The sequence below is a fragment of the Setaria italica genome, chromosome V, assembly GCF_000263155.2.
Source record: "Setaria italica strain Yugu1 chromosome V, Setaria_italica_v2.0, whole genome shotgun sequence".
NCBI lineage: Eukaryota > Viridiplantae > Streptophyta > Magnoliopsida > Poales > Poaceae > Setaria > Setaria italica.
This window is the reverse complement of record NC_028454.1, coordinates 45,391,543-45,404,695: the sequence shown is the minus strand read 5'-3', so window position 1 is coordinate 45,404,695 and position 13,153 is coordinate 45,391,543. Positions and strand designations below refer to the sequence as shown.

The 13,153-nt window shown below is 49.3% G+C and overlaps 3 protein-coding genes across 3 annotated transcripts; 2 read left to right on the top strand and 1 right to left on the bottom strand.

Annotated features, from left to right (window-relative positions):
• The first annotated feature begins 284 nt into the window (after positions 1–284).
• LOC101754359 (probable glucuronosyltransferase Os01g0926400) lies at positions 285–4,050 on the top strand. Its single transcript, XM_004971079.4, has 4 exons — positions 285–918; positions 2,438–2,826; positions 2,906–3,147; positions 3,256–4,050. The coding sequence occupies exons 1-4, from the start codon at positions 795–797 to the stop codon at positions 3,767–3,769; spliced, it is 1,269 nt and encodes a 422-aa protein (XP_004971136.1). The 5' UTR covers positions 285–794; the 3' UTR covers positions 3,770–4,050.
• A 1,963-nt stretch (positions 4,051–6,013) lies between these two features.
• LOC101753964 (transaldolase) lies at positions 6,014–9,055 on the top strand. Its single transcript, XM_004971078.2, has 6 exons — positions 6,014–6,267; positions 7,235–7,406; positions 7,500–7,850; positions 7,966–8,154; positions 8,247–8,429; positions 8,556–9,055. Exons 1-6 carry the CDS (start codon positions 6,119–6,121, stop codon positions 8,799–8,801), a joined length of 1,290 nt encoding a protein of 429 aa, XP_004971135.1. The 5' UTR covers positions 6,014–6,118; the 3' UTR covers positions 8,802–9,055.
• A 507-nt stretch (positions 9,056–9,562) lies between these two features.
• Positions 9,563–12,665, bottom strand: LOC101753542 (E3 ubiquitin-protein ligase At3g02290). The gene is made up of 6 exons (XM_004971077.3): positions 12,405–12,665; positions 11,564–11,698; positions 11,296–11,428; positions 10,173–10,605; positions 9,968–10,077; positions 9,563–9,826 (listed from the first exon to the last, which is right to left on the bottom strand). Exons 3-6 carry the CDS (start codon positions 11,413–11,415, stop codon positions 9,800–9,802), a joined length of 690 nt encoding a protein of 229 aa, XP_004971134.1. The 5' UTR covers positions 11,416–11,428; positions 11,564–11,698; positions 12,405–12,665; the 3' UTR covers positions 9,563–9,799.
• Between the last annotated feature and the right edge of the window lie 488 nt (positions 12,666–13,153).

The window sequence follows — 13,153 nt, the reverse complement described above, 5'->3', positions numbered from 1 at the left end:
GCCCATCTCTAACATTATCGCTTTTATTCATCAGACTTTACAATTAAAAAAATACAGCAGGAACGGTACCCAAAAGGAGGCTGCATCGCTGTAGCAAGCAAACATGATTAGCGCAGGTGCGTAGGGTGACTTGGTTACTCAAGCCTGGCCCTGGCCACATGATTAGCGACGCAAGTTGGGCCTGCCTGCTGCTCCTAGCAACTGCGTAGCACGAGCACATGCCGAGCCGATAAGCCTTTGCAAGAAGCAATTGGTTTGGCCTCGGACGCGGACCCGGTCGGTCGGGTCGCCCCGCGCCCCCCTTGTTTTCGTATTACGCCACCCGCCGCGTGCGAGCCATGTAGCTGCTGCGCTGCACCCTCTCCTCCTTTTCCTTTTTCTTTTCTCCTCTTCCTCCCCCGCCAGCTCGCTCTCTCCCTGCGTGCCTGCGTGCGTGCGAGAGCACCAGCAGCAGATTCCGCTTCCAATTCCGCAGCTGCACCCCCTCCATTGGCTCGCCGTCGCCGCGACCTTGACTACCCCGCCTCCTCACCTCCTATTCTACTACTCCCCCTCCCCTCCACGGGCCGCGCCATCGGGGCCTGACAACGACAGCCTACCAGCACAGGCACAGCGGAGGACGACGACAAAGCGCTCCCCAGCGACAAGTATCCCGGCACCACTTCGCTGCCGCCCGGCGCTCGAGCTCCACACGCACGGCCGCAGCGGCAGCACGAGCAGGAGGGGAGAGCGTTAGCCGCTAGCTGCTTGATTCGGTCAACTCCGGGGCGGCGCCCGCGGCAGGATCAAGGCCAATGGGGCGGGACCGGAGGCCGTGGCCCGCCGCGGCGGCGGCCGCCGCGGTTCTGCTCGTCGTCTCCTGCGTCGCCGCGGCGGCGCCGCCGCAGCGGCAGCAGCACGAGCGCGCAAGGATCTCAGGTACGCGCCGCCCGCTTCGCATCCTCCTCCTAGATTTTGAATTCGCTCGCGGCCGGCGGGCGCGCGAGGGTGCCCCCCTCGAGATTCAGATTTGGCAGTCCCGCCGCCTCCAAACTGCAATGCCGCCGCCGCCGCTGCCTGGTTTGGACGGAATTGGTTGCGCTGGCTCGCGGCTCGCCGCCCTGTGAGGTTGTGATCCGTGCGCCCGACAGCTCACGCTTCGATTTTGATCCGGGTTTCGTGCTCGCTGCCACCGCATTCCGATGGTCCCTCCCTACCCCCGGCGGACGCCGCTTGGCTCTGGCTTCCACCGCCGCGCACGCAGCTGGGAATCAACAGCCTCTTCTGGGATCAATCAATCGTGGTGGCTGTCTCTAACCGGCTGCCGTGTGCGGCTCGCGCCCCTGTGATCCACCATGTGGCCGCTGCCCTCACACCAACTGTACAGAGCTGTACCTGCTCTGGTAGCAGCAAGCCAGCAACTAGTAACCACTAGCATTACTGTAGGAGTAAAATGCCTGCGTCTGCAATGGATCAAGCAGTGCTTGCTTAGCATTGCTTTCTGCAACAGATTAATTGGTTGCTGAAGTGAAGCTTAAACCATTGCATTGCATCAGTTGTTTTGAAGCGGCCATTGCATTGCATCATGCTTCATTGCTTTGCTTCGTAGCTTCCCTGATCCTACATTGCATCGCATCATCATCAGTGTGGATGATGGTTCAGATCTCTAGCTCTGTACCATCTTCTTCGCAGTCACGCGTCCACGAAGCAACAGCTTCCAGAATAGGCATCTCTTGCGGGGAGGACTACTGTAGTGTGGCGCGGCACCAGCAAGATTGGGTTTAATTTAATTAGCTGCATTTTAGGGCCTGCAATGCAACTATGCAAGAGCTTGAAGTGGTATAACTATAAAGAAAGGATAAGTGGCAGCTAGATCGAGCGGTGGCCATCCACTCACTCAACTGACCACTGGCGCTTTCAAACGATTTTTTTTCCCTTGAACCGGACATGCTAACGACCAGATTAGTACCGATAAAGAAAGGGATAAGAACAACGTATCGTTAAAGTAGAGACCACTTGAAAGGGATCGGTATTTTATTGATTAAAGTTCAAATTTCGTGGTTGGTGGACTGCCGAAAGCAACGACTCCACCAACAATTGTACCCATCACTAGTGATTTCTTGCATCATTAACTGAAACATCTCTGTGTTTGCCTTTTCTGAAATCTGAAACCCTGTTAGTACTGAAACTTGTTCTGTAAAGATCTGACCACTCTGCATATTTTAGCACAGTGCATTGAATATTGATAATATCAGCTACATGAATTCGTTTATTCCTGAAGAAAGAACCTTTTCAGAGTATGTAGGGTACTAGGGCGAATTCCCTGATCATTGCATTGCTCAAGACAGTTCAAATCATTACAGCATGTTATAAAAGCTTAACATTCAAACAGTACTTGTGTAGAAAGAACTGCATGCGAGACGATTTACTAACCTGAATGAACGAACGATGTGAGCAGGGGCCGCCGGCGGCGTGCTTGACGACAACCCGGTGGGGAAGCTGAAGGTGTTCGTGTACGAGATGCCTCGCAAGTACAACCTGATGCTGCTGGCCAAGGACAGCCGGTGCCTGCACCACATGTTCGCCGCCGAGATCTTCATGCACCAGTTCTTGCTGAACAGCGCGGTGCGTACGCTGGACCCCGAGGAGGCCGACTGGTTCTACACCCCCGCGTACACCACCTGCGACCTCACGCCGCAGGGGTTCCCCCTCCCGTTCCGGGCGCCGCGGATCATGCGCAGCGCCATCAAGTACGTCGCCACGACGTGGCCCTACTGGAACAGGACCGAGGGCGCCGACCACTTCTTCCTCACGCCCCACGACTTCGGCGCATGCTTCCACTACCAGGTGTGTGTGCGTTGCCGGAGACAGGCTGCAGAGCTGAAAAGAAATAGTGAACTGATTGGCACTTGGCTTGTGGTTTCAGGAGGAGAGGGCGATGGAGAGGGGCATCCTGCCGCTGCTCCGGCGCGCGACGCTGGTGCAGACGTTCGGGCAGCGGAACCACGTGTGCCTGCAGGACGGGTCCATCACCATCCCGCCCTACGCCAACCCGCACAAGATGCAGGCGCACCTGATCAACCCCGGCACGCCGCGCTCCATCTTCGTCTACTTCCGCGGCCTCTTCTACGACATGGGCAACGACCCCGAGGGCGGCTACTACGCCAGGTAATCCACGTTTTTTCATGCTTAATTTCTTGCCGTTCCAACATTGATGCAAATAGTTAAGCTGCTTGTAGATAACGTGATTGACCATGGCCTTACCTGATGATGCAGGGGCGCGCGCGCGTCGGTGTGGGAGAACTTCAAGGACAACCCGCTGTTCGACATCTCGACGGAGCACCCGTCGACGTACTACGAGGACATGCAGCGCGCCATCTTCTGCCTGTGCCCGCTGGGTTGGGCGCCATGGAGCCCCCGGCTGGTGGAGGCGGTGGTGTTCGGCTGCATCCCGGTGATCATCGCCGACGACATCGTGCTGCCGTTCGCGGACGCCATCCCCTGGGAGGAGATCAGCGTGTTCGTGGCGGAGCGCGACGTGCCGCGGCTCGACAACATCCTCACCTCCATCCCGCTGGAGGACATCCTCCGGAAGCAGCGGCTGCTCGCCGGCGCGTCCGTGAAGCAGGCGCTGCTCTTCCACCAGCCCGCCAGGCCCGGGGACGCCTTCGACCAGATACTCAACGGGCTGGCGCGCAAGCTGCCGCACGGCAAGGGCGTGTTCCTGGAGCCCGGGGAGAAGGTGCTGGACTGGGACGCCGGGCTCGAGAACGACCTCAAGCCGTGGTAGACGACACAGAGCCGTTTGCGTTTGTTGCGTCTGCATTTGTTCATGTTCTTTTTTGTTTTCTTTTACATCGATCCATGGATGGATGGATCACGCATTAGTTTTTGCACGACCAGTTTACATGCAGCAGCAATATAGAGCGAGATTTGTCAGGAGGTACGAGAGGCAGCCTTGTGTGATTTAGATTTAGTGGTCACTGCATCGATGGTTGCAATGTGATTTAGTGTTTGTAAATCGAGCTAACTAAAGTTCCAGGACTAAAGTTTAGTCCATGTCACATTAAATGTTTAGATATTAATTAGAAGTATTAAATATAGACTAATTACAAAACTCATTGTACAGATGGAGGTTAATTCGCGAGACGAATCTTTTAAGCCTAATTAGTCATGATTTGACAATGTGCTGCTACAATAACCATTTGCTAATGATGGATTAATTAGGCTTAATAGATTCGTCTCGCGAATCAACCTCCATCTGTATAATTAGTTTTATAATTAACTCATATTTAGTTCTCCTAATTAGCCTCCGAAGATTCAATGTGATACGGATTAAACTTTAGCTCAAGGATCCAAACACCTCTAACCTGTTCTACTTTGCTTGACGTTTGTTTTCCCTCTCCCCTCTGAACTCATCTGTCAAACTGACAGTTTCAGTTGCTCCTGCGCTCTGAATTCCGGTGCACCTGAAAAGCAGTTTCAGGTTCAGAGGATGATTGTGTGGGGTAGAACTAGAAGTTGGTCAATCCGAAGAGCAGCTCTGCAACAGAGGAAAAAGGAGGATCTTTGCAAGCAAAGGAGAAAAAGGGAAAGACTGGACAAACTCTGAACAGCTGAAGACGTGGATGTTCTTTCAGTTGCCAGTTGGGGCACCGGCAAACGCCTCTGCCGGCAACTGTTCAGATTTGGAGAGGAGGAGATGGAGTAGGACTCTGAAGAGCCCGATCGGAGGCAGGTCGCCGCAGCTTGCGCGCCCCGGGTCAGGAGCACGAGAAGCACGGCCACTGCAGAGCGGCCAAAGGGCAAGTTGGCCCTTGGGATGGGTCAAGTTTCACTCACCACGCCCCATGGATGGAGCTTGCCCTGCTTCACAGCTCAAGCACAGCGAAGGGTCTGTCCCCGCCTGCGCTCAGGTGGACGAGAGTTTTGAGTCCGTCCATTTACTAGTTTCTGTTTCTGCACCTCTGCCAGGGTTTCTCCTCTTCAAATTCCATCATCTGCATTTCGCGTTAACGCACTGAAAACACTTTCTGAAAAGCAAAACAGAAAATAAAAGAAAAAATAAAAGAGGAAGAGAACTTGACGATTTGTGAACTTAGGGTTTAGGGTAGGATCGTAGCAAGTATGGTAGCCGCCTCCAACGTCCCACCAGCCAGCTGACGCCCTGCGTTCATCGCTGGGGGCTGACTGCTAAGCATGCGTAGCAGCCAGGATCGTTTGGACTTTTCCACGGTCCAAGGGGCGCTTTTCTTCCGTCATTGCGATGGCACAACCCGGCGCGTCAATACGAGGAAACCTAGGGACCGGCATGCATCGTGCCTTCCTTTCATTTCTGTTTTCTGGATACTTTGGCCGATGTGAAATGGCAAAAATATCTTCAACAACCCATGTATCAAAAACACGACCAATGACCAACCGATTCCTCTTCTCATTTGGTTCACACTCTCCGCTTTTTTTTTCCCTTTCAAAGCAAAAGACACATCTGACCTTTACCAGGTGGATCTAGCTCAACTATTTCGCCATTTCCTCCTATCATTGTCAAAGAGGAGCTACCTCCAACCTGATGTCGTTTTCAAGGGTGTCGAAGACGGCTTGACAGCTGTGTAAGTGCATTTACATTGGTTGCATTTTATAGAACACATCAAATATTAATCTTTCTTACATTGTTGCGCCTGGGATGAGCTGTGCATTCAAGTTCGTAAAAAATGTACAAATGGATATAGAAAATGCTAAGCTGAGCATTTTAATGGGGGATGAAGAATATAAGATGCACAATAACGATTAGCAAGGACCCCCCAATGGTTTTTTTCTATTGGTACAATGGTACTACTTTTCCTAAAAATATTCATGTGAAAAATGTGTGCGTTCTAAATAGGCATCATGTTGATTTTTCATGTTTGGAAAAAAGAACAATATGTGAACGTAGTAAAGAACGAATACACAAATATCAAGGGGTCTAAGCGCAAAAACGGCAGGCGAAAACAGATAATGCGCCTACTTAAATTGATGCTGACGAGCAATAGAGGACCTCGTCTCAATCTCAGCTCCAAAACCTCGCAACAACCCCCGTGAGCGACCAACCCCACCCATCCATCCCCACTTCCCTTCCTTGCAGTTCTCACCAACCCCGGCGGCGATGAGCGGCACGGTGTCCAAGCTGGCGGCGCCCCGGCCGGCGGCGGCGCTGCTCCCCCCGGCGTCCCTCCGCCCAGCCGCCCTCGGGTTTGCCCCCTCCGCCCGCCGGTTCCGCGTCTCCATCGCCGGCCGCGCCAGGAGCCCCATCATGTGCGTAACGCCACCTTCCTTCCCCTCTCCTCTTCCTCGCCCGTGCCGCATCAGTGAGATTAGATTTGCGGTTTGATTGAAGTAGCCTTTGCATCCGCGTGCGTGCTTGAGTGGGTGATTGATATTGGCGAGGTTTGATTAGATTCGAGCTGTTCGTCTCTGCGTGCTTTGGATGGGAGATCGGTAGCATCGAAGGTTGGGTCGCGGGTTGATGCTCCGCCGCGTCGATGCGTGGCGTAGCCCGCCACGCCGCCAGATGTGGCGATAGAGACGCTCGGATCCGGTTCTGAAGCCTGTCCGTTTCTGCGGCCGTTCGATCGGGAAATGGACGGTGGAGAGGCTTCTGGCATACCAGCTTCTCGAGTCGCCGGGCTGGTGCAGAATCCGTGTGGAGTTGGGGGTGGCCAAGCGCTCCTATTTAGGTGCCGTGCCGGGAGCTGGTTGCATGCTGCATCACGGCTGCACACCTGAGTCGCTGACTTGCTGCTTCTGTAGACCTCTTGATAGCAGCCACACGCCAGCCAAAAAGTAGCAACGCTTTCTATTAGCGTCAAAAGAATTTTAGTTTTCATACCTCTTTCTGCCTTCAACAGAAATGCCTTTTGGGTATGTGGTAGAGAGTGGTAGTATGAAACTGATAGATATTTTCTTTTCAGAAAAGAAACTGATATATATATATATATATATATATATATATATATATTTATATATGGGTCTCTTGATAGAGTTCCTGGGGTGGTTGCCCTGGAACTCTAAAAAAAAAGATATATAGGTCTACTATGTCACTTGGATGCATATTTACTACCTACTAGCAGTGATATAAGCTTTATGAGCTCCCTGAATTGATTGTATTGTGGTCTTCTCATATGAACTTAGAACAATTCATCACACATATCATCATCATCATCATTTTTGCAATTCAACTAGCTTGTGGACATGACCTTACTTGGTGAAATGCAATTTTCAGTGCGATGGCTTCTGCCGAGGAAGGGAATGGTGCTCCGACCAAGAGGACCTCACTTCATGATCTCTATGAGCTCCAGGGCCTGTCCCCATGGTACGACAACCTCTGCCGGCCTGTCACCGACTTGCTGCCCTTTATCGCCAGTGGTGTTCGTGGAGTCACCAGCAACCCTACGGTAATACTCCATTTCCACCTTTTTTTGGTGCATATTGTATGATCACTTGCATATTTGCATCTTCACTCCTAACCCTGTCTCGACACGATGCAGATTTTCCAGAAAGCCATTTCGTCATCAAGCGCATATGATGATCAGTTCAAGCAGCTCATTTCAGCTGGAAAGGATGCAGAGAGTGCTTACTGGGAACTCGTTATAAAGGACATACAAGACGCATGTAAACTTTTTGAGCCTATCTACAACGAGACAGATGGAGCTGATGGGTATGTCTCTGTGGAAGTGTCTCCTAGGTTGGCAAATGACACTCAGGGAACAGTTGAGGCCGCAAAGTGGTTGCACAAAGTGGTCAACCGCCCCAATGTCTACATAAAGATACCTGCTACCGCGGAATGTGTTCCTTCTATCCGGGAAGTCATCTCTAATGGCATTAGTGTCAATGTCACAGTAAGTATCGAGTTGTCTTGACATTGCCTTCTTATGGTATTGTTGTGGTAAAACTACGTCTTGCAGAACTGCTTTCATAAGCTTATTGATGACATGTTCATTGCTGTCACTGCAGCTTATTTTCTCTATTGCAAGATATGAGGCCGTGATTGATGCTTACCTTGATGGGCTAGAGGCTTCTGGTTTGAGTGACTTATCTCGAGTTACCAGTGTTGCATCCTTCTTTGTCAGCCGAGTTGACAGCCTTATTGACAAAATGCTAGAGAAGATTGGAACACCTGAGGCGCTTGCCCTTAGAGGAAAGGTAAATAAAATAAAAGTTGCCTGCCTCGTAATATTAGGACTTACTAAATTGTCCATGAATTTCTGTAATATGACTTCCCTATTTTCTGCCAGGCTGCTGTAGCACAGGCGAAACTAGCAAATCAGCTCTACCAGAAGAAATTCTCTGGACCAAGATGGGAGGCTTTGGCCAAGAAAGGTGCCAAGAAACAGAGGTTGTTGTGGGCATCCACTGGCGTCAAGAACCCTGCTTATCCTGACACCCTTTATGTGGACAGTCTGATTGGACCCGACACGGTGTGTTTGCACGATGAGCATCCTAGATCGAATTTGTTTGAATCGTAGATAGGTTCTCTTTCTATCATCATGCAAAGTGTGGCCTTAGAGTGATGCTAAACATGAGTTATTCCCTTCTGCTTTCAGGTCAACACAATGCCCGACCAAGCGCTGCAGGCATTCATTGACCATGGCACTGTTTCTAGGACAGTTGATGCGAATGTGTCTGAGGCGGAAGGTGTGTACAGTGCCCTGGAGAAGCTTGGCATCGACTGGGATGAGGTCGGGAAGCAGCTTGAGCTGGAAGGCGTAGACTCGTTCAAAAAGAGCTTTGACAGCCTACTTGTGAGCCTGCAGGAGAAGGGCAATAGCCTCAAGACGGCAAGTGTGTAAAACTGAAATGAATTGGTACCCGCCGGTGAACGATTACAAAATAAAATGCTAGCTTGCTGGTTCTCCTCTTAGTTTTGTGAGTGTACGGTTGCGCTCAATTTTCTGAATCGGCTTTGTATTCTAGGCTTGCCTGGCTGTCATTGTGTAACCAATGTTCATGGCTTGTAACTGCTATGCGCTATTCGATAAATAATTTTTGAGCAGATTATTTGTCTGGATATATCATGTTTGTTTTATAGAATGTTTGTCTAAGATACATTTTGTTTTACCCATGACACTGCGATTCTTGAATCTCTGATGAGGCAGTGGATAATTTTAAATTTTATCCATTTTTAACCTAATAAAATTTCAATAATAACAAAACTATTATTTATGCTAATCAACTTGACAAGACTCAAGAGGTGAGTCGTGCCAAACTGCTTGTGATAATTTAGGGTCACACAATCTCCTCGTGACAGCTGGCCTCTTGAATCTTCTTAAAATCTAGCTTTATAAGTGTTGTTATTAAGATTTAGATTAAAAAAGGGCTAAAAACGGTGCCTGAAGGCCTGATGGCTGCTACTCTTGCAAATTGCCATTGCGAAACACTTAAGTTCATGGCTTGCGATTATATTCTGCGACCAATTGTCTTTAGGAAAGACGCTTTAGGCAACCATCGAATGCTTTGCAGCAAGATGAGCTTAGAGCATTTTACGCACTTCAGTAGGAGGCACCATCAGATAGGCTACAGAACCCACCAGGCAATCACTATTAAGATCAGGTTAATCTGTGCTTCCATTCTTGAACTACCATTTGAAAATATAACCAAAGATTGGGCAAGCAAATTCCAGCACGAATTTTAGTAAGATATAGATCATCATTTCAGTACATGTAAGAAACTGATCTCGCGAAAGAGATCTATTTGGACGGCTCATTACTATTATTTACAATTCCCCAGCATTCCATACTGTAGACCATTTCCCTTCCTCTGATGTGAGATCATGTAAAACAAATGTCTATCATGGGCTCTCGCAAAACTCCATTTCCTGCAGTGTTATCAGATTGAGGGATAAATTGTCAGCTCGGTATCATAAAATTACTCCTTAGAAACTGATGATGAGTGATTAGCAATTATGATCTTCGATTGAGATTTGAAAACTATAAATGCCGAACTATCAGTATCATACCTTTCCACACATTGGACATGTATCACTTCTCTCCATCCATTCATAAATACAACCAAGATGAAAATGGTGACAACATTTTGTTATAATTTTCGGATTGTCCGGGGTATATTCTGCACAGGGAATTATCGTAATGAATCGGTGGAAAATATGTTCAGAGACCAAGATAAACTGTTATGTATTTACACAAAGCTATATGAATACAAACCTTCCAGACAAGTAGGGCAGACATCCTCATCTTCTGAACCGACAGCTGCATAGCTGCTGTTATAAGCTTTTGCAGACAAACTCTTGGTTGATTCAGAACGATGGACCTTATATTCACCCTCATTTTCAGTGCTGCTCCGTTTCTTCTGAGCAGCTAAATGCTCAATACCTGAGCTGCTTGCGTTGCGTCTAAGGGCTAGTGACTCTTCCTGTGCGAGATTTATGGATTTCTCACGCCTTGATACCAAGCCTTCTCTTTGAACACGGGCATATCTAGGATCAGTATCATATGGGGGTGGTCTAGAAACAAGGCGATAAGTTTCATCCAGTGAATTGTCATTTAGGCTGGCACTTGGATTAGTGGATCCCAATGAAGCAGCCCCTTGGGCTGGGTTGCTCGGCCTAGACTCAAGCCTCTGGAATGTTGCAGTATACTACATAGAACAAGGAAATAGAAATGCTACAGTTATAACAAGTAATAGTCCAAAGATATGATAATGGACAGATCAAACTCTGGTAATTGACTGGCAAAAATGTAACTAGATGGACTTGCTTCATTACAAGTATATGATTTATCTACAACATAACTAACAAGTATACGATGTATCTATCTAGCCAAGTGTATATGTTCCTCAATCTCTACCTTGACCATGTTTCACCTTTTCAGCTAGTTTTAGTCATCTTCTGAAAGTTATTGCATGTTCACTACAATTTTGTATCCTTTTTACCCAATATCCATCAACGGTGCCATCTAATACTTGAGAAAACGCAATATGGGCTATCTAATATACTTGAGAAAATGCAATATAGGTTAGCTTTGAACATCATGCGATCAATAAAGCTAATGCATCCAGGCCATGGCCAGCGTACATGACCCCTTGACAGAAACAAGAAAAGCGGACATGACTGTTGGAAATTATAGGTTAATATCTAACTCTTCGCAAGCATAGTCAAAGAACTGGATCATATCAACACGCTATTCTCGATTATGAGAACAAAATCCTAGCATATCATCAGTTCTATAGACAACATAAGTAGCAAACCCGCATGTAAATGTAAGCGGTGACACTATGTGATATTTGACTAGAGCCTATAAAATACAAAGAATCGGTTATGCATATTACCCCGCCAAAAATGTTGTGGAAAAAATGCCTCAAGGATATGCATTGCCTATAGATAGGGTTGCTTGGATGGACATATTCCTCAAAATCTTCAGTACTGAAGCAACAGCAGAATCCACCCATAATTCACTGGAAACTGCACAGTTTAGAAGTATCAGAATCCGAGTAAGCAGACGTAAATAGGACTAGTTCTGAAACTCCCACATCCACAACATTATCATATGCAGACAAATAAAAGGAAATAAAATAAGGTATGAGATAAAAAAAATACCTCAGAAAGTTGTCCAGTAGTCCCCCTGGACAAAAAAAAAATGGTTGCTACTAGCTACGGAGCTTGAACAAAATTTCCAGGTGGTCGTGGAAAACCAAGCCTACCATCAACGATAGCAGTAAAGCATTCTCCAAGCTGCAACCAAACAACGAAAGGTGTGATCTTTAGGTTACTGCATTGAGGAAAAAAAAAGATCAAACATGTGTGTAACCAGGCAGAAGAGTAAAACTGCAAAAAATGTCTTAAGCCAAGTTCATACGCCCTGTTTTTTGTATACGCCTTTCTAGCTGCAAGATAGATTCTTCCATTGTGTATGTTCCAGGTATTACATCAGTTCATAGACGCATTATACTTGCATTGACGGTTTGATGCATAGGGATCACAACTGTAACCCGAAATGCCACACTTGATTTCTTAAAAAAAGTATGCATATTCGAGGTAATCCAGAGAATGAAACCATTGCCCTGGAAATACATACAAGTGATGTGCCCGGGCAGCACTAGGCCGGCTAAAGCATCCTAGGTAACGCTGCTAGATCCTTGCACCTATCAAGGGAACTAAGTACTAGGAGTAGAGCGAGGCGCTTGCTCAGAGCATTGGCATCTCCGAAGTCCGAACACACATACAATTGTACCAGCGGCCGATCTGCATCTCCTAAATAAGCGTATAAGAAGCGACGCACCGAATCGCGCCGGCACGCGGGCACCCTAGAAGCGCGCTCGGAGTCGGAGGGGAGCACCGGAGCGAGGGTAAGGGAAGAGCTGAGCAGCGCCGACAGACTGCTGGGTTCAGGGACCGAGCACCAACTGAGAGCGACTGATGAAAGGAGGAAGGGGCGCACCTCTCCTACGGCCCGCCGGCTCCGACGTCGGCGGCGGAAGTGGGATCGGAAGGGGCCTCCCGAGGCCTGGTCGGGCGGCCGCGGCGCCCGGGCGGGGGAGAGGGGAAAGCGACGAGACGGGGAGCGAGAAGCGGAGGTGACTGGAGCACTGGACCGCGGAGGAGTCGGGGGGGTGGAGGCCGTGGGGAGCGGAGCGGAGAGGCCGAGAGGGTTGGTGCGCGTGCGGAGTGGCTCGCGGTGCGGTGGGGTGTCGCTGTATGGTCACGCCAGGTGGTAGTGAGCTTCCACCAGGCTTCACTTATGCATTTTAGTCTGATTGGTTGGGTGCATGAGCTCCCTAGTCGGATCTAACTTATGCACCATAGCCCTCTTAGCCTGGCCAGCTGGAAACGAGAGAGGAAGTCGCATTCACTGAGCTGGGCTTCGTCTAGCTCGAACTTGCGTATTTGCTCACCTCCCGCGTCGGGTACCTCCTCCGCCATCTCGTGTCTCGCCTTCCTCCACTGTCCCGCGTCGCTAACTTCATGCCAAGCCCACCACGACCGACCTTCCCCGTCCCGTGCGATCGGCCAAACCTTGATTCGCACCGGATCTAAGCACGGTGGACTCTGCCCCTCCCGTATTGATGGTGCTGGTGGCAGCGTGTTAGCCTAGCTTCTTGGACGTCGCCTTGGTGTTCGTGCGCGGGTGCCACGGCGGCTGCTTGTCATGGATCCGGATGTTCTCACGCCTTGCCTGCCGCACAAGTA